The sequence below is a fragment of the Conger conger genome, chromosome 1, assembly GCF_963514075.1.
Source record: "Conger conger chromosome 1, fConCon1.1, whole genome shotgun sequence".
In the NCBI taxonomy this organism is placed as follows: Eukaryota; Metazoa; Chordata; class Actinopteri; order Anguilliformes; family Congridae; genus Conger; species Conger conger.
Window position 1 is genome coordinate 16,599,968 of NC_083760.1, and position 22,712 is coordinate 16,622,679.

At 44.8% G+C, this 22,712-nt stretch overlaps 3 protein-coding genes across 9 annotated transcripts in view; 1 reads left to right on the forward strand and 2 right to left on the reverse strand.

Annotated features, from left to right (window-relative positions):
• ppp1r13ba (protein phosphatase 1, regulatory subunit 13Ba) overlaps positions 1-6,420 on the reverse strand; it is a 65,259-nt gene extending 58,839 nt beyond the window's left edge. Inside the window, exons 1-2 of one of the 7 annotated variants that reach the window (XM_061231960.1) lie at positions 6,405-6,420; positions 3,487-3,652 (exon numbers count right to left, since the gene is read on the reverse strand). In XM_061231960.1, the coding sequence (XP_061087944.1) occupies positions 3,487-3,495 (9 nt within the window). In that variant the 5' untranslated portion in view covers positions 3,496-3,652; positions 6,405-6,420. The other 6 variants (XM_061231941.1, XM_061231922.1, XM_061231950.1 and 3 more) reach the window with 6 other exon arrangements.
• The window catches only part of tdrd9 (tudor domain containing 9), a 29,782-nt gene continuing 12,836 nt past the window's right edge, over positions 5,767-22,712 (forward strand). Inside the window, exons 1-7 of the mRNA XM_061231872.1 lie at positions 5,767-5,996; positions 18,722-18,816; positions 18,966-19,036; positions 19,386-19,607; positions 21,126-21,248; positions 21,725-21,805; positions 22,473-22,637. Of these exons, the coding sequence (XP_061087856.1) occupies positions 5,869-5,996; positions 18,722-18,816; positions 18,966-19,036; positions 19,386-19,607; positions 21,126-21,248; positions 21,725-21,805; positions 22,473-22,637 (885 nt within the window). The 5' untranslated portion in view covers positions 5,767-5,868. The remainder of the gene's footprint in view (positions 5,997-18,721; positions 18,817-18,965; positions 19,037-19,385; positions 19,608-21,125; positions 21,249-21,724; positions 21,806-22,472; positions 22,638-22,712) is intronic.
• On the reverse strand, positions 8,953-12,162 carry rd3l (RD3 like). The gene is made up of 2 exons (XM_061232027.1): positions 11,861-12,162; positions 8,953-9,298 (listed from the first exon to the last, which is right to left on the reverse strand). The coding sequence occupies exons 1-2, from the start codon at positions 12,160-12,162 to the stop codon at positions 8,953-8,955; spliced, it is 648 nt and encodes a 215-aa protein (XP_061088011.1).

Consider the following 22,712-nt stretch of genomic DNA (forward strand, 5'->3'; position numbering starts at 1 on the left):
TTAAGGAGGAGGTGCTCTTTCCCGCTCAAGACTACCGAACGCTGCCTGGAAGACCAGGGGTCACGATGCGTGTGCGTCACCGGCCGAGACCCGGGGGCACTTTCCCCGGGCCTGCTGGGATTACGGACTTCCAGGCACCGGCACTATCACTCTCACCCTCACTGAGCCGGGACCTTCTGTAACGCAAGGGCCTTAACACAGCCAATCGAGAGGGAAACACCGCTGCAAATCACCAGCCCTCTGTCTCCAAAAGCCCTCTGCAGCTGCACTGCCCGGGCTGAGCCTCATACCACCATCGCGGTCGCACCGTGAGTCATACCCACCAGAGACCTGGCAGAAAAATACACTAGCGCATTTCAATTTTTCTTGCAGAATAAATGTGTTTCGGATGACAAAAACATGTTCCAGTGAAAATACTTTCAAAAATATTACGCATTTCATTTTTATTGGCTTTTAGGGGAGGTTTCAGCGAAGTAGAATATGCGCTTCTACAGATTAAGACCAGAGACTCGTGTCCCCTAGAGGGAATAAAAAATGAATTGCCGTAGGAAGATGAGACTACTGAGGCATGCCCTAGTAATGTCCCACTTTTTATACATAAAGGTCTAGTTACAGAACTTAAGACAAAAAAATTGCATTAGTTGGCATTACCTTTAATCGCTTCCACCTGGAGTAAACACAGATGTTCTGGTTCACTGGAGAAAATGCCCTCTTTGGCGGTCCATGTTTTACTGTCTCCCATCTACAAGATACACTAAAATAATTTCCCAAAAGATCAAGCCTGATTATAACTCATTATTTTGTCTGTGGAACAATAGGGGAAAACATATTTGCCATTACCCTCTCTATCAGAATAACCTAGAGTAATCCCTATCATCTGGAAATTGCCCATTAAAGAACATGGCGTGGCCATATGATATCCAGGTTTTGATGCATCTAATGAAATGGACCCATTCCAAGACCTAAAGGGCACCTCTGTTCTCCCTGGTTCAGCTCCACTCAGCTAATCAAGTTTGTAAAGTGCTATGAATTTAATCCACCTGTATAGTGTCATCCAGTAATGGACCACTGCAAAGAAAAGAAAATCCCATAAAAATGGTGAAAAGACTGGCAGTAATGTTACCACTGAAAAAAACATTTAATGAAGGGAAAAACTGTATAAATCATCTTATATTGTGGGCTGGCTATTAAATAATGAGTGTTATTCTGCATGACGTCAACAGTGTTTTGAAAAAACAGTAAAATCCTGTAAATGTTTGACAAACATTTTACCGCAAAAATACAGTCTTCTCACAGTGTGGTTTGAGTCTTTTCATATGTTTTCTTTATTTCTTTGAATAAAGAAAACATGCAAAGCCGGTTTCACAGGCACAGATTAAGTTTAGTCCTAGACTAAACTGAGTTTTGTAAGGAGAATCTTCATTCAAAGGACAATGAGCTAAAGCCAATGTGCTACGACAGGGGCTAATATGTGCCTATTAAACTGCCCTTTGTGTTCTCAAATAAATAATAAATCAACAACTTTTGGTTAAGGAAAAGGTGCGTGGCAAGAAAATAATAAAAAATAGAGCATAAAATATGAATAAATAAAAGATAATGATGCATACAGACTAGTTCAGTTTTCATTTTAATAGGTCCTGATGTAATTTCATCATACTATTTCCAGTCACACCACAGATAGCTTGCTGGTGCACGGACATTGCTTTTATGTAATGTGGGTAGAGTCACAACCAAACCACTATGCTCCAAAGACCTAGATACTTTACAAGGGTATTTGACTTCAAGGACGTACCACTTACACACCATTAGGAAGGCGATTCACTACATAGACCTAATTTAATCACCGAGACCGAGACCTTGATTGTATTGACACAATCTCAACCGTTCATCCCTTTCTCTCATCAACATTGAATATGACATATCCATATAAAACTGCATAATTGGCCGATAATGTAATGCAGTCACGTTTAAAACCGATATCGAAAGTGTCTGATATCGAATGTGACTTTCAGGTAAAATAAATCATTGAATATAACTGGTGACGGGTCGCACTCTTATTGGTCATTATTGGTCGCTAATAACTTCGGACGAATATCGACGGACTACAACTCCATCAATGCTTTCCGTCACAGAACTGAGTGTTTTCCATCTGCCTTCCCCATCTCCTCATTTTTACGGGTTCGGGTTCATATTTTCTCGTGAACGCAGGACAGCCCTCTTTGATTTTTCCTAGATTAGTTGTTTGCTTTGCAGATAAACTTGGTAACACGCCAAAAAGTTTTTTTTCGAAAACCCAGAAACTTTCTAAAATTTTAATCTACAAAGCCGCAACAAAAACATGCCGATTTCGGAAGAAAGTTGTAATTTGCTTCAGGCAGTTCCGAGTCGTGTTGCTGCTTTGCGACAACCCCAGTTGAAGGGGTGGATGCCTACAGAGCAGCATAGACCGTAGAAAGCTCTAGAGTCAGACCAAACAATAGTTCACAACCACAAAACTGTGTTCACAGCGAACCGAATATTAAAAACAGCAATTCAGTACTGGATTCCCCACCTAATCTCACAATGTAGCGCTATGTTTATTGTTTTAAATGCACCAGGTCAATACAACAAGTACAGTTAATGGCTAACATGCAACTAGTTAACCCTGGCAACACAAACACGATAGTAAGTAAACATGCAGCAAAAGATTCCCTTAGCTAATTCCAAAACAATGACTGTCTGCTGTTGTTAATAACAGGCAATTAAGGTGTTCTACCATCATTTTATTTAAAAATGCACATGTAAAAGTTCGCAAGCTAGAAAATATCACAAGCTAAGCGACAATTTGCTAGTAAAATAATCTCAATAAAATCATCTATTTTACTACTTTAATTTTAAAATAGGTGAAGATGATCAGTGCAGACAACAGGACATTATTTGAACATCATCTTGTAGTTAGTTACAGTGGCATACGGCAATACACTCAGTGATTTAAATAAGCAACAGAAGCTGTCAAACAGGGCAGCCGTCTAGGTAACGTGGGTACGTTAGCTAGCCAACTATAACATTTTTTTTACGTAGCAATCACTCTTCTATTTTATCTAGCTAATACAATAATTTGAGCAGTAGCAAGCTAACTAGCTACTTAGGTTATTACTAGCTTGCCCTAGCAGGCAGAAGAGGCAAGCTACAAGCAATGCAGTGTCACCTAGTTTGCGTCAACTAGCAAGCGTTAGCTAGCTAGCCTAGAGCCAAATATACTAGCTAGCTAAGTAACAAAGTTAGCTAGACTAACCAACTAGCTTATCAAGATCAATTTCTCACACCACTAGGCAGCAAAATAATCAACACATCAACGTTAACGTTAGCTAGCAAATTAACTGACCACTAGCTGTGGGGTCAATTAGCTAAGCTCTCATGTGTAACGTTATAACGTTAGCTGGCTAGCTAACTACTGGTTAATAAACTCTTCGTAAAGGTGAAATTAAATAGAAATCAGACACCTACCGGCATCATGACTGCGGCCAGTTAAAGAGGTTGGGACATCAGAGCTGTAAAATCAACTGTCAAAGCTGAGCGACGGGACGTTCTCCTCTTCTTAGCGTTTCTTTGTTTTTGGTCAGTCAGTTGATTGAAAGATGTGTTCTGCTTCCAGTGGTGTCAGGGCCTGCCTCTGTCCAAAATGGGACAAGACACAGTCAAACACCGCTGTTCGGTTCTGGAAGCGACTGGACTAGCTAGGCCAAAGTGGGTCACGGATAGCGTACCGCACACGCACAGCCAAACCTCCTCAACGAAACCATTTCAGCTGTCTAGCAAGACGCAAGAAATAGTGCGACGAGAGAATAAACAGCCAACTAGCTTGGTAGCTGGCCAGCTAATCCAGTTACAATAGCGCTGTCAGAAACACATACACGCGAAAGCAGTAAAAAGGCGTAGCTCACTACCTTACTCTCTAATAGCTGACAGGAGAGTGTAACATGGCAACGTTAACTCGGTAGCTTACCGGTTAATGTTAGATTACTAGGTAGCCACTGAACTTCCCATTTGCTTTCTGAATAGATTTAACTAGCTAGCAAGCTAACGAGGCACTTACTTTTAACTGACTGGTTACCCAACATTGGGAAACTCATTCGGTATCTTTCAGCGACAGATATCTAACGTTACGTCTCCTAATAAATCGAGGTTAAATTTCATCTGCGAGACGAAAGGACAGCACAACCAACTAACGTTAACTTACATATAAACTTGGCAAACTAACACTGGGTAGACTAGCCAAATTAAATCTGCTCGTCGCGTGCGAATAGTAACTAATTTTAACCAGCAAGGTACAAAATTATGTGATATGACAATACTGTGCTCGAACTAAGAAACGTTTTTTATCTTGCAAATTTTCTTATATATATTAAACTTTTAATTAATTGATAGATTAATTGATGGAAAGTTCATTAGTTAAACGTTTAAAAACAAAAGTCAATTTGATAGCCTGTGCTGTTACCAGACTACAGAACAGTAAATGAGCTCTATTTTGATCTTTGAAATGCCTGGCTTTAGTTAAGTAGCCTGTAGCTAGCTATAGCAAAAATAACCATTTTTTGCAGGTCACAGTATGCGAAACGATCAAGTAGATTTTTTTTTTTTTTTAATCTGTGCTGTCACGTGGGACATGGCCTGCTAGCAATGCTTACAATAAGTAAGGCTGCAAAGTAAGAATTTATTACATGCAATAAATATCATGTTCAAGCAACTTATCACACATTTACAGACAATAGTACATTCAAATAAATCGATAAAACAAAGGGAGAACAATTAAAACAAGTACTCATAAAACCTAACCATTACACCGTAAATAGTACACTTGCTGTATTTTTTTCTACTCCATTCAATTCTTACACTTTCCGTCCTGAATACGGCAAGAGGTCACCAATATTCACTGAATAGCCACGTTTCCAGTTGAAGGTGCATTATCGCCACCTAGTGCGTGGAGCGAGGAGTCGCACTTGACGAATTACTTTTTTGTACAGGCCAGGCGCTGCGCATCTTAACTCGTCTTTATTATGAGATTAATGGACGCAAACAATTATTAGGCTACTGCATCCATATTATACAAAAAATAGCGAATATACACATAGTTGGCCCTTTCGACATCCCTTTATAAATGACGATACTTTTGCACCGCTTCACGACGGTGATTTGTAAGGGGGCCCATAATAGCAGGCTACATGAAGTAGTCGTCTACTCGCCCAAATTCAATTTCTTCCCAATAATTGTTATTAAATTAGCTATTAAATGCAACAATCTAATGTTTTAACATCATTGGTTGTGGCTACCTGGTCATGCAGCGACATCTCGAGCAGATCAATGAGGGACAGAAATATGCAGTACGTTTTGCCATCAAATAAACATTAATTCTTTCATTCATTTTAGTTTTTACTGAGAGCTCATACTCTTTTGCTGAATGACATTCCTGGAATTCAGCGATTGAAAAATAGTTTTTTGAAGCATTCGGTCTGGGCTATTGAACTGAACAGTTGCAATAACCTAGTCTACTTCTTTGAATGCGAAGAGCCAGAGCAAGAATGTGTAGATATTGAATATGTACAACGTTCACATTAAATTAACATTTAAGACGGTAAAATGCATTTCTAAAGAGGAGTTTTACGGTAGTTTTATATATGGATTTCTTGAAGTTTAGCGACTTTCACGAAAGCCACGCGCAAGAATTTTGAATAGACTATCCAATCACGGGTCACGCCCAGTCCGCAAGCCGGTTAATTAATTGAGAGCTGGCTTGTTCTGCTGTGCTTGCTTGCACTTGACTCTAATATCAATCTTAAGTTAACCGAAAAGTTTAGCATTGACATCGGACTTGTAATAAACGTATGTACCATGAAAAAAGCCATAACCGCAGAGCAGATAACAGAGTGGTTTACTATTGGCACCCAGTTTGCCAACATCAGAATTACAGATGAAGCTCGCAAAGAGACGAAAGAAACAGACGAGACAACAGAAAAAGGGTAACGTCAATGCATGTCTAATCACAAAACAGTCATGTTCAGTGGATTATAATTAGTAATCAGTAGGCTAGTACATTAATTATTCTCGAGTTAGCGCGAGCTTGCTTAATATTTACATAGCCAGCTAACCATAGGCTAATGCCATGTGATCTAAAATTAGTTTAATAAATTAAAGCATCATCACTATTTACAATTTAGTAATTTGAAAGATATTTTTAACCAAACTGACTGGTGCTAGAAAAAAAAAAACAGCTCTGTATTTTGGTCGTTTATTCACCACAATTACCGTACTTATCGTGAGCACGTGTCATATAGAGATCTAAATGTACTAGATAATGTATGGTCCATGTATAACCTTTGACTGCAGTCTTTGGATAGTCGAAAATGGTAAATGCAAGAGTCTTTTACCTCGTCACAGCTACTGCATCTTTTTGGCCAAGGTCTTTTTGCATCTGTATTGATGTCTACAGTTGCAGAAAGTTATATTCAGAATTTGCTAAACGTGCGCGAGCTAGATGCCAGCTGCACCGTCGATGAAATGCTCTGCACAGTAAGGCTGTACAAGACAGACATGGGCTGTACAAGACAAAGCGACTGCAAAAGGGGAATATTACTTAATGGGTCTAAATTTTCATAGCCATTATGATGGTATGAACTATATCGCACAGACACAACAAAATTTGCTGAAACAAATCAAACTGGAAAAAATCGCATTGGAAGAAACAATATTATGTTTATTGGTAGGAGCAAATGAAAATGAGTAGTAATTGCCAAAAAGTTTAAAGATTGCCATCATGTTAAACTTGGAACAAAAAGAGACATTTTATATGTAGAACACCATTGCTTGTATGTTCTCAGTTGAAAATATGGAGCATGTACAGTATGTGCCAGGGATCTCCACAGTTCAAAGATTTGTGGTGTTACATGGTTTTAAAACTCGATTCTGGGCATCCACTGTGTACACTTATTTTGCCACTTAAAGCCAAGTATGATTTCCCTTCTTTTAAGGTGACATTGTCAGAAATAGCAGTGCATCTTATTGATAAATATTCTGTATTCACATTCCGTGGACTTTTATTCAGTCAGATCATGTATTGCTTTTCATTTTCTGTCTAGCAAATTATAATGTGGACAATTGGGCCCCCTTCTTTGCTTTATCCTAGCTGGTAGAAAGCACAGGGTAACAGATAGAGAAGGGACCACAGCTAAAAAAAAGCACCATGGCGGGGGTTTGGCCATAGAGCGGGGAACACATATCACTCAAGAGATAGCCCCACTACAGGCTGCACCACACATCGTACCAGGAGATTTGATTTTTTAATTGATTTAATTACAGAACAGATTAAAACAGTGGGGTCCAAATTGCTGAAATTGTGGACACCTGGTCACCGAAAATGAACAATTTGTGAAAAGCAACAAGTTCACACAGACCAAATGAGCCAAACCTGCATTTTGTTGGAAGAAAAGCACAAAATGATGTTTGTTTTCAGCTGGTGCAGTGGGTCCCCCGGACCCGGTTTAGAATCCAATAGCATGAATGCACTGAATAACTGAATAAAATACATGAAGATGAATGTCTACACAGTATGCCTTCACGTGATTTTGAAGATGTCCTGCTACTCTGAGTGGAGGTCTTCTCCATGTTATGCAGCTAAACTAAATGAAAATGGGGTGGCACAGCGCAGCATGTTCATAAATATACAGCACATGTCACTGATGAGTAAATTATGCGCTTGGATGTTCCAAGAGGGGATGGTGACTGAGGGGAAGGTTCTGGCATGCCAATGAAACCAGTTTCTATCAAGTGATCATCTATGGCAGGGGTGTCAAACTCCAGTCCTGGAGGGCCGCAGTGTCTGCTGGTTTTTGGTGTGTTTCAGCAGTTTTTAATTGGCTAAAGAGTCCACACACCTTGTTCTCAAGGCCTTAATTGGCTGCTGGTTGAAAGGAAATCACAAACACCTGTGGCCCTCCAGGACTGGAGTTTGATTCCCCTGATCTATGGTGACACTAATATGTTAACATATTAACAATATGTGTCACCCTGTTCTCCTACTACTCCATACAGTTCATTTCACAGCATTACTACAAATGACAAGGAAGCTGTACATTACATGTACAAAGTATCAAATTAGCAGATGTGTTCTATCAGAGGAAGAGTCCAGGGACTGACTCCAAACACTTATTTTTCTTCACTTCTTTCCTTTACTTGCTCCCAACTCAGAAATTGATCGAGGTCCGCCATCTTTAAGGACATTCCAACCCGTTAAATTTTCCTTCTAAGAGCTAGTAGTAGAAGTTCAGAACTCCCAAACTTTCCTTTCTTGTAAGGAAAGACAAGCACATCCTTTGCAGAAGTATTTTTTTCTAAAGCGTGACATAAATGATCAACCTGTGGGTCCCCATATGCCACTTATGTAAATGACATGGCTTCGAACTGACGTTTGAAGGCACAAGGACATGCCGTTTGCCTAATTCAAGTTTTCTTGATTTCCCCGTCTTCTCTTTCATCTTTTCTTAGCCTCTCCTGATTGATGGAGCTAGGGCCAAGAAAAGGAGAAAAGGATTGGAATGTTTCTTTTAGTATTTTTTCTTTCTGAAGCCTGAAGTTTGTTGTCCAGTAGAGTCATCAAATGTAGGATATGGGACAGAGAGGAGAATGGTACTGTTACATGGTGCTACAGGCCTAGATCAGTATGGTACTATAGCATGGTGCCATTGGCCGGTGGGGCTGTAGGCATAGAACACTATGGTACTATAGCATGGTTCTATAGGCCTAGAGGAGAGTGGTACTATTGCATGGTTCTATAGGCCTAGAGGTGAGTGGTACTATAGAATGGTGCTGTTGGCCTGTGGGGCTGTAGGCATAGAACACTATGGTACTATAGCATGGGGCTATAGGCCTGGAGGACAATGGTACTATAGTCCGGGGCTGTAGGCATAGAACACTATATTACTATAGCATGGTGCTATAGGCCTCAGTGTAGTTGTAGGGGGTGGGGTAATAGTAGGGAAGGTCCCAGTCCCTCTGGGCCATGTAGGGGCAGGCCCTGCGCATACTGCGGTCCACGTAGCTGGAGATGGTGGGTATCTCCTCTTTGTGAGTCTCACCACAGTCTGGCACGGTTGGAGTGAGAAATCCTTGCTTCATATGGTAGCGATTTGTCCACGACTCCATTGGCCCAAGCAGCTGTCGCTCCTCCTCATCCTCTTCCTTGTCGAGGAAGTCCTTCAGGACCTGCTTGAAGACGTACACCAGTTCCCAGGGCAGGATGTTGTTGCTGGCGAGTACCTCTCTGAACCTGGGGTACAACAGGAACATGACCAGCTTCAATGAGACTCGGTCAAAAAAGTGTTTATCACTTGTTATCAAACTCCTTTATAACCATGAATTTAGGTGAAGTTCACTAATAATTATTCTCTAACACAAATTGTACTAAACTAAAAATATATATTTTAACCTTCATAACATCTACGTCATAAAATTGATATAACAATAGCAGACATTATAAAAGTAATCAGTTGAAGAAGCTCTCATATGTGAATATAGTCAGCTTTTTTTGAGCATATTCTGAAATTTTGGGAGTTGTTATTTTTTTTTGCAAAAGATTAAGATTAAGTAAAGAATTGCAAAAGTAATCTCTTTTCAAGAGCTGAAGCAAAGTGCATGTTGCCTTTAGCAGCCTTTAGTCTGCTTGTCAAACTCTTGATTGACTTCATTTCCTGAAAGTGAATTGTTCTTATTGGTTCAGCCAATTGTGTCAGTCACAGTCCCTTTCTCCCTGGATTGTTGAGGTCTGGATTGATTGTCTGGGAAAATAAGCCTTCCGTTGCAGCTGTTGCATTTTGGCCTGCATCGTTACATTAGATGGCTTGTATACACGCCAACAGTCAGAAGAGAAACTTGAGCAAGTGACTACATTGAAAGCAAAACCTGTTCAGTTTTCATTTGTGGAAACTGGAGCACATTTTGCTGGTGTTCTCTTCCTTGCAGTGAAAATATGATCTTTCTGCTGGATATGCAGAACATGAAACTTGATCTTTGATGGGAAACATCATTGTATTGACAGTGAAAACAAGTAAATGACACATTTTTGTAATGGTAACATCTGCCAGTCCCAGAATACATAGCCTTGGCCAAATGATCAATAATGAAAGAGCAATGATAGCCTGTGTGCTTAGTATAAATGTTCAGTGCAAGAACAGAAGTCCAGCCACCTGCTCTCTGTTATTTCACGGATATCATATATATGGTGACAGTATACAATAAGGGTTAGGGAACTGGGCTTGGAACTTCTTGTGGGTTCAATTCACATCTTTCATTGTACATTTGAGTTGGGAATCTAACCAGAGTCGCTTCAGTAAGTATCTTCTTTGAAGCTAATTTCCTGGTCATCCTGTGAGGCAGTGCTCACTAACACCACTGCGGTTGGCTCCAGTATAGGTCTTTTAGCACCGTTTTCAATGTACAGTCAATGGTACCATTGCGGTCAAAATACGAAGTTAATCATTTTTTCCCTCAAGAAAATGTAAATGGTCAACATTTGTATAGCGCCTTTATCCAAAGCACTGTACAATTGGTTCTTCTCATTCACCCATTCACACACACACACACACACACACACACACCAACGGCAATTGGCTGCCATGCAAGGCACCGCAGTCACAGTCTGTGATTTTCTTAATCTAGTTCCTTCCCATGTGCCAATTTTCTTAAAATTATTGTGTTATTAGGACAATACAGCAATACTTTGTGGATGAATCAGGGACAGATTATTTCACACAGCTACCCTACTGTGCAGTCTCTGGCCTCAATTTGAGTTCCGCGGCATCAAAACTCTTCATGAGCGGGGGCTTGGTCTTTATCTTTTCAACACTCCCATGCTGTGAAAAAGGGGGCCTACTAAATGTTGAAATGTAGCCTGATTATTGTCTTAAAAGTACAATTGCACATAGTTTTTGCTTAAAAGCAGTGCTGAGATCATGTAGATGATGTCTGTCTGAGCTGACAGGCAGGCAGCAGGCAATGTGCAGGAGAAGAGAGGGAGTACATGGACTTCCAGGAACTACGGCACTCTAGCCCACTTCAGTGCACAGTACAGATGTGCCTACAGAGCCAAAATGAGAGTAACATAATGAGGTTATGCAAACACAGACCCCTGTGGGCGACTGCTGGCTTTTGTTTGTTTGTCTTCATCACTTCCTCTGCTGAGATTCCTGGCCTATGGGGGAATTCACTAGTGCCCTGAATGCTCACTCATGTAAATCTGGGTTGATGCTGCTGTATTTTTAACATAATGTTTTTCTAGTATGATAACCATTTTGAACGCGCAGGCATGTTCCGATTTTAACCGCACATTTTGGGTGCGTGCTACTGGGAGCGAGACAGATTTTCTTTTTTAAATGCATTGCACCAGGATGTGCCGGGGCAGTTTTGGCCTTTGGACAGCGGGCTGCCATGTCTGGCCCCACAGGGTGCACTCCACCTTTGTGTTCATATCCAGAGCCGCCGTCTCCTGACAGTAACATGGAGCCGCTCTGACAGCAGTCCTGCCTCTCGGCCTCCTGTCTCCTCCTCTCTGTCACCCCGACACCAAAGGGCTCTAACTGGAGAGCAGGTCTGAGAGTCCGCAATCTGCCCATCTCTACTGTACTGCAGCCACTGACACCCACTGCTGCTCATCTCTACTGTACTGCAGCCACTGACACCCACTGCTGCTCATCTCTACTGTACTGTAGCCACTGACACCCAATGGTGCTGCTGCTCATCTCTACTGTTCTATTGTGGTTCTTCACCTTTAAGGTGAGTGTTTGCCGGGGAGGTCACAGGAGTGTGGTGCTACCGGTTAGCAGTTGACGTTTACCTGCAGAGCACAGCGGCGGTGTGCACAGGAGCTACCTGGGCGCACAGGTGCTCCAGCTGCTGGCGTTCGGACGGCGGGATGAGGGCGCGCAGGCTGGGGTAGCTGCTCGTCCAGCGGTATCCCAGGGTGCCGCGGGAGAGGCGGTGCTCGTGCTCCTCCTCCCTGGCCAACCGCTCCCTCTCCTCCACGTGCCAGAGCAGCTCCCGCATCAGCGTCCGGCTGGGGCCCCCCGGCTCGGCGACCACTCCCCGCGCGCGCTCGGCCTCCCCGCGCGGCCGCTTCATCCAGCCGAACAGCGGCATGCTGGGCCGGGCTGCGGAGGGAGGGGGGAGGGCACGGAGGGAGGGGGGAGGGCACGGAGCGGAGCTCAGTTTGGGCGCGCTGTCTCACCCGTTTCGGCCTCGTCAATCTCGGGCCGCTCATTTCGGAGCAGAAATGAAAACGCCGTCAGTCAGCAATTTCTCCCGGTGTTCTGGCAGCTCCCTGCGCCAGTATAAATGATCTTACTTTGACTTCCACCTCCATTTCACCCCGTCTTCATCAAACACTCCCTTGAAGTCCTACTATTTTCTCTAAGGTATTTTATATGTACTGCAGTTCCCTTTTGGTTTCATATACTTCAGATAAAAAACATAACCATAACATAACCATTTGCAACGGACTACACAAATTAATTTAGCTTTCTCGTTGAAAAGAATAATAGGTCTTCTCACAAGAAAGGGACTGTCACTCATAACGGTAACTGTTGTTTCTGTTGCCCTGTTGGTCACCTCCAAGGTGAAGGAGCCAGGTGTGAGGTTGTTGTAATTGCCTCAGACTGATGGTTTGCTCTGTCCTTCCACCTGTGCTTCGGACAGTCTAGAGAGTGATTGGCTAATATGTCCCATTAGTGGAGATGATCTTTGGTGGCTACGGGATGGCTGGCAGTCATCTGTCTTTCGTTTCACTGAGCCATCACTTTATAATAAGGTTATTGTGTGCAGTTTTAGTCAACGCATACACCACACATACAAAGAGCCGTGTACAATGTCAGCTATGATCAATCTTCCTGTACTAGGAAACAGACTCCTTTTAATTGTTCTGAACTACTACTACTACTACTACTACTACTGACAGACTTTGCTGTTGTATCTTCAAAATTACTTCATGCTAAATAACATCAATTCTGTGATGTATCATGCATATTGTAACATTTAACTCTCCTCATACAAACTTTTCTGTTTTAATTCGCACATTCGCAAATATCCTTCTGATTTGGCAGATATCAGCAAAATGTAACCCTGTGATGCAATTTAATGGCTTCAGTTCCCAGTTGCAAATGATTTAATGTGAAGCCCTCAATATTCTCTGGTAAAGGAACAACAGACTAATCCTACATTTGTGGCTAAAATGTTTGACAAACATATTTGAGGATGAATTAAACCTGTAGCTTCCCACATAATCCTAAACAATAAACATTAACATCCTAAATTAAGATTATTCTTTGCCCAGTGGCATACAATTTCCTGACTATATTGTGGCCCCGAATCCCTGCAACTGAAGAAATTCCGCGCCCCGCGTCTGTACGGCGGAGCTCAGCGGCTGAACGAGTGACGGATGCGGAGCGAGAGGCAGACGAGTGGCGGGTACTTACTCTGTAATTCAGCGCGGCGAGAGGAACGCTGGACTCGGAGAGAAGCGGAGAGCGGGAGAGAGCGAGGGAGAGGGCACGCACCACGGGCTTACAGAGCCAGATCCCCCTTGCCCAGTCTCCATGTGCCACTCGCTGCTCGGCGCTTTCCTCGCTCTCGGTCCGATATCGCTCCCAACTTCAGCCCGGAGGGAGCACGGACAAAGTTGAGCCGGGAAGCTGCTCCGTCCTCAGCCCCTATGTTGTGAGTCCAAAAGGATGGACCCTCTCCTCCTACACTTCTCTTCTGGCTCCTCCTCCTTTTCCTCCTCCTCTCCCCGTCCTCAGTCACAGGAGAGTGTGAACGCTCAGCTCTCTGTTGGATGTCTAATCTGAGCGCAGTGCTCTCTCTATCTCAGCATCAGTCCGATGTTCGCCGGTCGTCTTACGTTAGCTCGGTTTCCCTGAAGCTGTGTGAACAGTTGGGTCATGTGTGTTCTTCTTCACTATACTAGCGCGCTCTCCTATTTTGGAGGTCCACTGAACGCTATGTTAGCATGCTCTCCTGTTCTGGAAGTCCCATGAGCGTTACATTAGCATGTTCTGGAGGTCCTCTGAAAGCTGTTCACATGCTCTTCTGTTCTGGAGGTCCCCTGAAAGCTGTTAGCATGCTCTTCTGTTCTGGAGGTCCCCTGAAAGCTGTTAGCATGCTCTTCTGTTCTGGACGTCCCCTGAAAGCTGTTAGCATGCTCTTCTGTTCTCGAGGTCCCCTGAAAGCTGTTAGAATGCTCTTCTGTTCTCGAGGTCCTCTGAAAGCTACATTAGCATGCTCTTCTGTTCTGGAGGTCCTCTGAAAGCTATGTTAGCCGTTGTTCCTGTTTTTAAGCTGCTCTGAATCCTGTGTGAGAGTGCCGTCTTGCTCTGTCCTTAGTGCTGCTTTGAGCGCTGACTGTGTTCCCAGCCTCAGAGGGGCTGGACATCCAAGGCTGTATGCCCCAAGCTTTGCCAGGCCAGCCAGAGAGAAAGAAAACACACACACACACACACACACACACACACACACACACACACACACACACACACACACATATACAGGATCATGAACCAACAGGCATACACACTGATAGAATCTCCTACACATGCGCTCTGTGGAGATTTGCACTTTAACCTTTGTTCAGACATTCACACTGAGAGACGTCTTCATTAAGCCCTGGTTCCCATACAGAGAGCCCGTATGGGGCACATACACTGGACCCTGGGAGCCAGAAGCAGTGTCAGGAGTAATGAGGTCCCAAGTGTGGGAAGCTAAAGGGTCATGCCCAGCACTGCATTGTCTGAAAACACAAGGATATCATTCAGAGGACCTTCATAGTCAAATTAATGCATGTGTGTATGTGTGTGTTTGCATGATGTTCAGTGTGAATCCTTTTTAATTATTTACTCATGGTAATGTAGGAAATCTGACTTTTTGGATATTTGTGTGAGTATGCAATGGAGAACGGTACTAGTAAATGGTCTTTACTAGAAAGATCTAGGTCATTATACTTTGGAATTTTGTGTTCTGTTTGTGTTTTAGTTCAGGCAGGGTTCAGGAACAGCTAAAGGCTTATTCTCTCACTCCAAAGCACAGAGGGCCTGAGGTTTATGTGGGCTCTGGTCCAACTGTCATTTTAGTTTTTGTACAATGCGCCAGACTGCGGTGCAAGCGCTCATACCCCGTTATCTCTGCCGTTGCGGTGTGTCCAGATGAGAACTCGGCTGTCAGGGCAGAGTTAGACCTCAATAATGTCTTCTGTCACGACATTTATGAACTCTTCAGCCGTCTTCCAGGTTGGAGTAAAGGCAATCAGTTGGCATGCTGAATGACAGACAGACAGGCGGGCAGCTTTTTCGGCCAGTACTGCCCATGTGGGTTGTGTTGATAATTCTCCATCTCCTGGTCCACTGAGATACATAATCCTACAGTTGCAGCTGGTGCTACTGGCTGTGCTGAGGATTCAAATGACCCGGGGAACTTACTTCAATCTATCCTGATCTGATCTCTGTCTCTGCTCCATTGTATAAGTTGTGCTTTGTTGCTGGGAACAGTACTGTTCACTCGGCTTAGATCTGCTTGCCTGCACTATCTAATCCTCACAATTGCAAGTGCATTGCTACAAAGTGCCTTAAAGCTTATTTGTCGGCGTTTGTGCTTTGCGGAATGAAAATGAGGTCTCTGCCAGTGAGCTAGCGGATTGTTGTAGCGGCAGAGTAGTCCGCTTTCTAGCTGTGAGACCTTTGAGTTTGTTTCTTGCCCGAGGAAGGCTATATCACTTTTCACATCGACCGCAGCCTTTGTGAATTTATTTTTCAAAAGGCCGTCACGGGCGTAGCGTTGCGCGTGGCGGCCGGCTCCAGTTCAGAATTAGCATGTCCAGCTTTGATGACAGTTTGTGACAGTATTGGGTTAAGGCTGTCACGGTCGGCACCCGCCGCCCGCTGTGACCGCGGCCGCGGTTAGGGGAATGCAGAAGCGACGACCGTCTGCTGGAGGAGGGGGTCCGTGGGGGGGAGCGGGGGATCGAACCCCCACGTGCTCCGCCTGTCACAAAGCATGAGACACCATGGCCCGGCTCGAGAGGCCCGCGTATACTGTCAGGCGAGATGGCGGTCAGCGGGGAGCCTTCCCTCCTCGCGCTGGGCGCTGGAGTGGGGGGCAGGCGCTCTCTACTGTCAGCACAGACATAGCTCCTTCACCCCCACACCCCCATGTAGGCTTGCTGTCTATATTACTTACTCACTTTGTGCTTTAGACACCATACATGATTATTGTTGAAATGTAATCTTTTATGTGAAAAGTCCTTTCTTTCTACCCTAAGTTTAGTTGAGTCTTAGAATTAAACGTATCAGGATATGGAGGGGGTTGAATCTTATCCTAAAAGAGCTCATGTGGTGCAGGTTTTTGTTCTAGTCCAGTACCAAGACACCTCATTCTGCTTCATGTTTTGAATTGATTGAAGACCATAATTAGTTGATTAGTGGAACATGGTGTCATAGTGTTGCGCAAAAAGAAAAAGAAAAAATCCTGCACCCACACCAGTCCTTTTCTGATAACATTGGGCTCCTGGGATAGAGGGTGAAAGTGAAGTCTGGACTGGTTTGGGCTCATGCTGAAGGTGTTAAGCAAGGTGTGTTTGGGTTAGGGTTAGTCTCTACTGGTTTGGGCCTGTACTCAATGTGTTAAGCAAGGTGTGTTATGATTTAGGATTAGCTTGTACTGGTTTGGGCTGGTGTTGAAGGTGTTAAGCGAGGTGTTTTAGGGTTAGGGTTAGTATTTAATGGTTTGGGCTTGTGATAAATGTGTTATGCGAGGTGTGCATTACTCAAAGCATTATTGATGTGTATCTGTGGCAGAGGGTTACAGGTGAATTGCAGGTAGAGCAGTGTCTCTTGGTATTAGCTGCTGAATGAACAGCCGGTACACAACTCTGCTTCAGCCCCCACCATACCAGTGTAACTGCAGCTCCTGCATGCTGAGGACACACACACACACACACACACACACACGTCATCAGGTCCAGCCCCTCACACTGGTGTAAGTGTATGCCTGTGCTGCTGCTCCCGGATGTTGGGGGGTGTAACAGCGTGAGTCAGGCCTGTCGTGGGCTGAAAACACGTGACACACGCGCAGAGTCAGGGGTCCGGCCTGCACAGGAGAACCCCCGGACCCCCCACCCTGCCTACGGTACGCTTGTGAGAGGTCGGCGCGGGGTCAGCTAAGCGCCGCAGCCGACGTGAACTTTAGGCGGGAATGAGGTTAGTGGGATCGGACAGGTGGCATTTGTGTGCAGAGCCATCCATGCCCCTCGCTGAACGATGCCGATCCCTACTGCTGGGCTAGCCAGTGAATTCAAATTCACATGCTCCGTAGCTCTCACTTGTGTGCCTCTCAGTTTAAGTTATTTATGCAGCTTTTGAAGCAGATATATTCTGCATTTTTTTAATTCTGAGCCATTTTCCTAAAGATTTTTCTTGTGTGTTTATCCCTCACTGGAAAGCCTTGATGTGGAAGACAGTAACGCTAATGGTTCAAGATTTTGCCGATGGCATGAAAAGCTCACATCTTTCAAAGGAAAAAAAGGTCAGTCCGCGCTTAGCCGCGTCTTTGGAAAAGCTGCTAAAGAAGTGTCAGCTGAGTGTCGGAGCTGAAAGCCGAGCGGCTGAATCACGCGTGGCAGCACGTGGACGGACGGGCGGGCAGGCGCCTAAGATGGATGAGGCGGTTTGTCATGACGCGTTCGCTTTTGCCTCGCACTTTCCCCCCCTGTGGGCTCGCCGCCGCGCGCGGCGTGTCCCGATACTGCGGAGGGCTGGAGGATCAGCCGGGCCCCAGGGCGCAGGCCGACCGTGTGAGCTTCTGGCTCCGCGCTGGGACCCAGCTCACCGAGAGAGACCGCAGACCGTTAACTCCCCTGACGATGCTGCGCACGGAGCGTCTAGACTCTGAGCTCAGCCTAGTCATGTGTGACTCTGACGCCCAGCTGAGAGAAACTCTTTAACCGTCTGCTTTCTGATAACTGCCCCACAGTACGGACTGCTTTCTCTAACTGCTTGCTTTCTGAAAACTGCCCCACAGTACAGACTGCTTTCTCTAACTGCTTGCTTTCTGAAAACTGCCCCACAAGTACAGACTGCTCTCTCTCTAACTGCCTGCTTCTGAAAACTGCCCCACAGTACAGACTGCTCTCTCTCTAACTGCCTGCTTTCTGAAAACTGCCCCACAGTACAGACTGCTCTCTCTAACTGCCTGCTTTCTGAAAACTGCCCAATGAGTACAGACTGTCAAAGTCATGTATTTCTTCCTCCATGAGCCAGCTGATTTCACCAATTAGTTCTACCTCCTGGCTAAAGATTGCGCTAATTCCTAAATCCAGGTGATTGGAACCAAATACTCATGCAAATCCGGATGTGGTTTTCTTTTTTCTCAGGTTATTAACTGACCAATTAGTGCTACTGACTGTCTTCACACCTAACTTTCCCGGTAAAGGTAGGGCGGAAAACCAGCAGTCCTCGGCCCTCGGCGACTGTGATTTGATAATTGCTGCTGTAGGGTTTGAGAGTCTTGGGACAGTGCCTCTGAGCGATCCTGGTGTGGTCACAGTGATTCCACAGTGGAGGTGAAAGGCTCTTCAATCAGAACAGAAAGTTACATTTTCCACAGTGGGCCAGGGTTTACCGTGGTGTTATGTGAAACGTCTCTGCTTTAATTCCAGATCTCCCATCCCCAGTAAGGAGCAGGCAAGCCCAAAGAACGGCACGCCAGATGCAGGTCTGAGGTTGAAACATGGAAGGGAAGGCCATGCAGCCAGTGCGTTCATATGATTCTCTGTGTGTCATGTGTAATTACTCAATCCTGAAAAGCCACATGAGAAATCCCACGTGATAATTCATGGTGTCAGACTTTAGTAAAGGAAGTCTAATCTATCCATGTTAAATATATTGGTCTTGATTTCCCAGGCCCCCAGCCTCCCCCACCACTGGCCAGCTACGAGTACCCCAGCCTGCCCATCACCAAGTACCGACAAGAGGTGAGCACAGCTTTCGCTGTGACGTTCATGTCACGTTAGTGTCGGTGTGCTGAGCTGAGTGTGTATGTGAGCTGGGGAACCACAGGGAGGGAATCCCTACTATACTGTTCTGCATTCATTTCATTGCATCATAAAAAATATGCTCATAGCAGTTCATAGCATTGCCATTGGTTTAACTGCAGCATTATTTTGGAATTATTCTATTGAAATTGTATTGTACATCATGTTCTGGTGTAGTTTTTATAGTGCATGACCGATATCTGGTGTAATGTCTTGTGGTTTTTCTGGGCTTGGGACCCCAGTGTACAGAGAGCGTATGGACAGAGTGACTTTTCCCGTTGTTCTGCAGCTCATCTCGCTGATTGAGAACAACTCTGTGGTGATCATTCGCGGGGCCACCGGCAGCGGGAAGACCACTCAGCTGCCCCAGTTCATCCTGGACTACTACACTGAGAAGGACACGCCCTGCAACGTGGTGGTCACCCAGCCCCGCAAGATCGGAGCCAGCAGCATCGCCCGCTGGGTCGCCCGCGAGCGCAAGTGCACCCTGGGTAGTCTGGTGGGGTACCAGGTAACAACTTCACCATGAAGAAAATATGATTACATGCATCCTTAATGGCAGTTTTTTCTCATCTTGGTTTCCCATATGGAATCCAGTTGTTCTTTCTCTTATAATACCTGTGGGATGTGATCATTTGACGGAAGGGACCGTTATATAATAAGGTGTTGAAAGTGAAAGCGGATCATGTTTTCTGCCTGGCAAGACTGAAAAAGGCTTTTAACAAGCTTCTGCGCTTTGTTTCATGAATTGTTGCATAATACGTGTTCGGGAAGTTGACTGATTCTACCACCTCAGACAAGAAGCATTATCGCCTGGTGAAGGTTTGCAAAAAGATTCTCCTGACATTTCTTTTGTGAGGGAGAGAAAAAGAACAAAATACCTTAACATGCTGGACCTCTTCCAGTTCATCAGCCTGCACAGTCTTTGACCAAGTATAAGTCCAGTTCTACTGCAGAAATGACAGGAATGGATGCTTCTGGCAGCAAGAATCTGAGGAAACGATAATGCAGTGAGACAGGGCTACAGTACAACACCTGTCGTAGGAGGGCAATGTTGGAGTTTACGCACCTATGTGGACTCTTAAGTCTGACTCTCAATATTCTGTCATTTTTGCCTTGTCTATGGAATGGATAATGTAATGTTATATCCCATTATGGTAATGGTATTAATATGCTATGACAGTAGAAGAATTGATAGTCGCAAGACTCATCTTCTGTCTCAGTCTCTTATCTATGAAGTCAATAGGGGTGTATCCAAACCCAAATTCACTTGTTCGGAAATACACACAGATAATGCGTTGGGTACCAATTTGTGAACTAATACATGGATGTGCTGTATCGCCTAAGTACAAGTATGTAGCCAAATAAATGACAATTTTTACTTACTGTGTTTGAACAGTACCAGAGAACAATCTAGAGTTTATGATTATATGCTGCACGGTGCCTCAGTCACAAATGCTGTGAGATTGAGAGGACTTTGATTTCTCAGTTTACTATAGCAGGAGTGGACACCAGGGACCTTCTCTCCCAGGGTAGGGGAGCAGAGCTCCTCCATCAAACTAAAGATTATTTCCTATCTCAGGAAACCTCAGACCTCTCCAGTCATGCAGTCAGTAATGCTGCTTTTATCAGAGATCTTGTCTGTGCATACGCACCCTGTCCTGAGGGGCCTGCGGATGTGAGCGCCACTCTCCAGCCCAGTGGGAGTGCAGGCTTGGTGGGGGCCGTGCAGCAGAAATGGCCCATTACCTGACCGCTCCACTGCCACGTCCCCAGGTGGACTTCGCAGATCAGTGCTCAGATGGAACAATTGGGGGCTTAATGCGAGAGAGATGGATGCATGTTTATGCCAAAGGAAAGATTTATTTTCTGTGTTCTGCGAGTACTACCCTTTCCATGTGACGTGCTGCGGGTGTCATGATGAAGCACTTTGTGTGTGTGTGTGTGTGTGTGTGTGTGTGTGTGTGTGTGTGTGTGTGTGTGTGTGTGTGTGTGTGTGTGTGTGTGTGCGTGTGTGCGCGCACTGCAGGTGGGGCTGGAGAAGGTGGCCACTGAACACACCAGACTCTTGTACATGACAACCGGCGTCCTGCTCCAGAAGCTGGTCAGGGCCAAGAGCCTAACGGAGTTCTCCCACATCTTCATCGATGAGGTATGTCCTGTACCTGTGCAGGTCAGACAGACAGGTATCAGACAGCACTAAGGGCCAGATTTATTCAGGAAACTCACTCAGCGCAAAACACTCGCTGTATAGCGGCTCTTTTTCGGTCGCAGATAGAATTATTAATGACCGATTTAGAAAGACGCCTTCTCCAGGGCTTACAACAATATGGGATGCTTACAAGTCCATCCACATTCACTAAACAAGATTTAACAAGATTTGATATCATTCCCGGGCATAACGACTAGGCCTGCTTTCCAGCTCCTCTACGGTGACTCAGGAAACCTAAACCCTCAACAGGGGCCTTCAATTCCTTAGTTATGGCAGTGTATGCCAGTCAAGAGGGAACAGGATGTGTTAGGCCTTACGCATGCGTGTATATAATTGTGTGTGTGTGCGCGTGTGTGTGTGTGCACGCGCGTGCGTGCGTGCGTGTGTGTGTGTGTGTGTGTGTGTGCGTGTTTCAGGTCCATGAGAGATCAGAGGAACTGGACTTCCTGCTCCTTGTGGTGCGGAAGCTGCTCCACGCAAACTCTCGCTATGTGAAGGTGGGTTTGGGTCATTGATCTAAATTGACTTTTAACTGGCCTAAATCTTACCGTCTGCTAATTTTAATGCATGCTGGTATCTATCTTGCCTCTGGTCCCTGTCCCCATACATTGTGTGTGTATGTCAGACAAAATGAAAGAGTTAGCAAGTTTTATGAAGCTAGGAGTAACTGTACAAGAGTTATTTCACTGAGAAAGTGACAAGTGCTTTGTGTGAATTTGAACTTGAAATGCTTGGGGAAAAATAGATCATGAATAATTTACTGAGTCTCTGAAGTGCATGTTGTATCACTTTTCCTGACTAGGAAGATGCCCCCATCATTTTGTCACTTGGGTCTGTTGCTGTTAGCTCACATTGCTAGCACTTGGGGCTATTTTATTAGCATCTTTGCTCCCATGTGAACCTCTGTGTACTAAAATGACTTCCCTTTGCTTGCTACAATTCTTTTTTATACATGTCTCTGCACTTTTGTATACTAATAAACACGTTGGTTGGAGGTTATCCAAGTTATTTTCATGTTTACATATCTTACTTTGTTTCTTGCCTTGCTAATGATAGATTTCTGAATTTAATTCTGGAATGAAGAACCCACAATGCGGTCTGTCCCAGTGACAGAGGCTCTGCCCCCTGACCTCTGCCCCCTGACCTCCCTCTGTCCTCCCCCAGGTCATCCTCATGTCCGCCACCATCAACTGCAAGGAGTTCGCCGAATACTTCGGCACGCCCATCCGCAACCAGATGGACCCGGCCTACGTTTTTGAGGTGGAGGGGGTGCCGTACGCGATCGAGGAGTTCTACCTGGACGACCTCTCCAGCTTGCTGCCGTACCGGGTGAGAGGAGGCTCATGGGAAAACGGGGAGGGGAGGCAGTCCCAGTCCCACCTATATTACTCTTAAGCCCCTGAT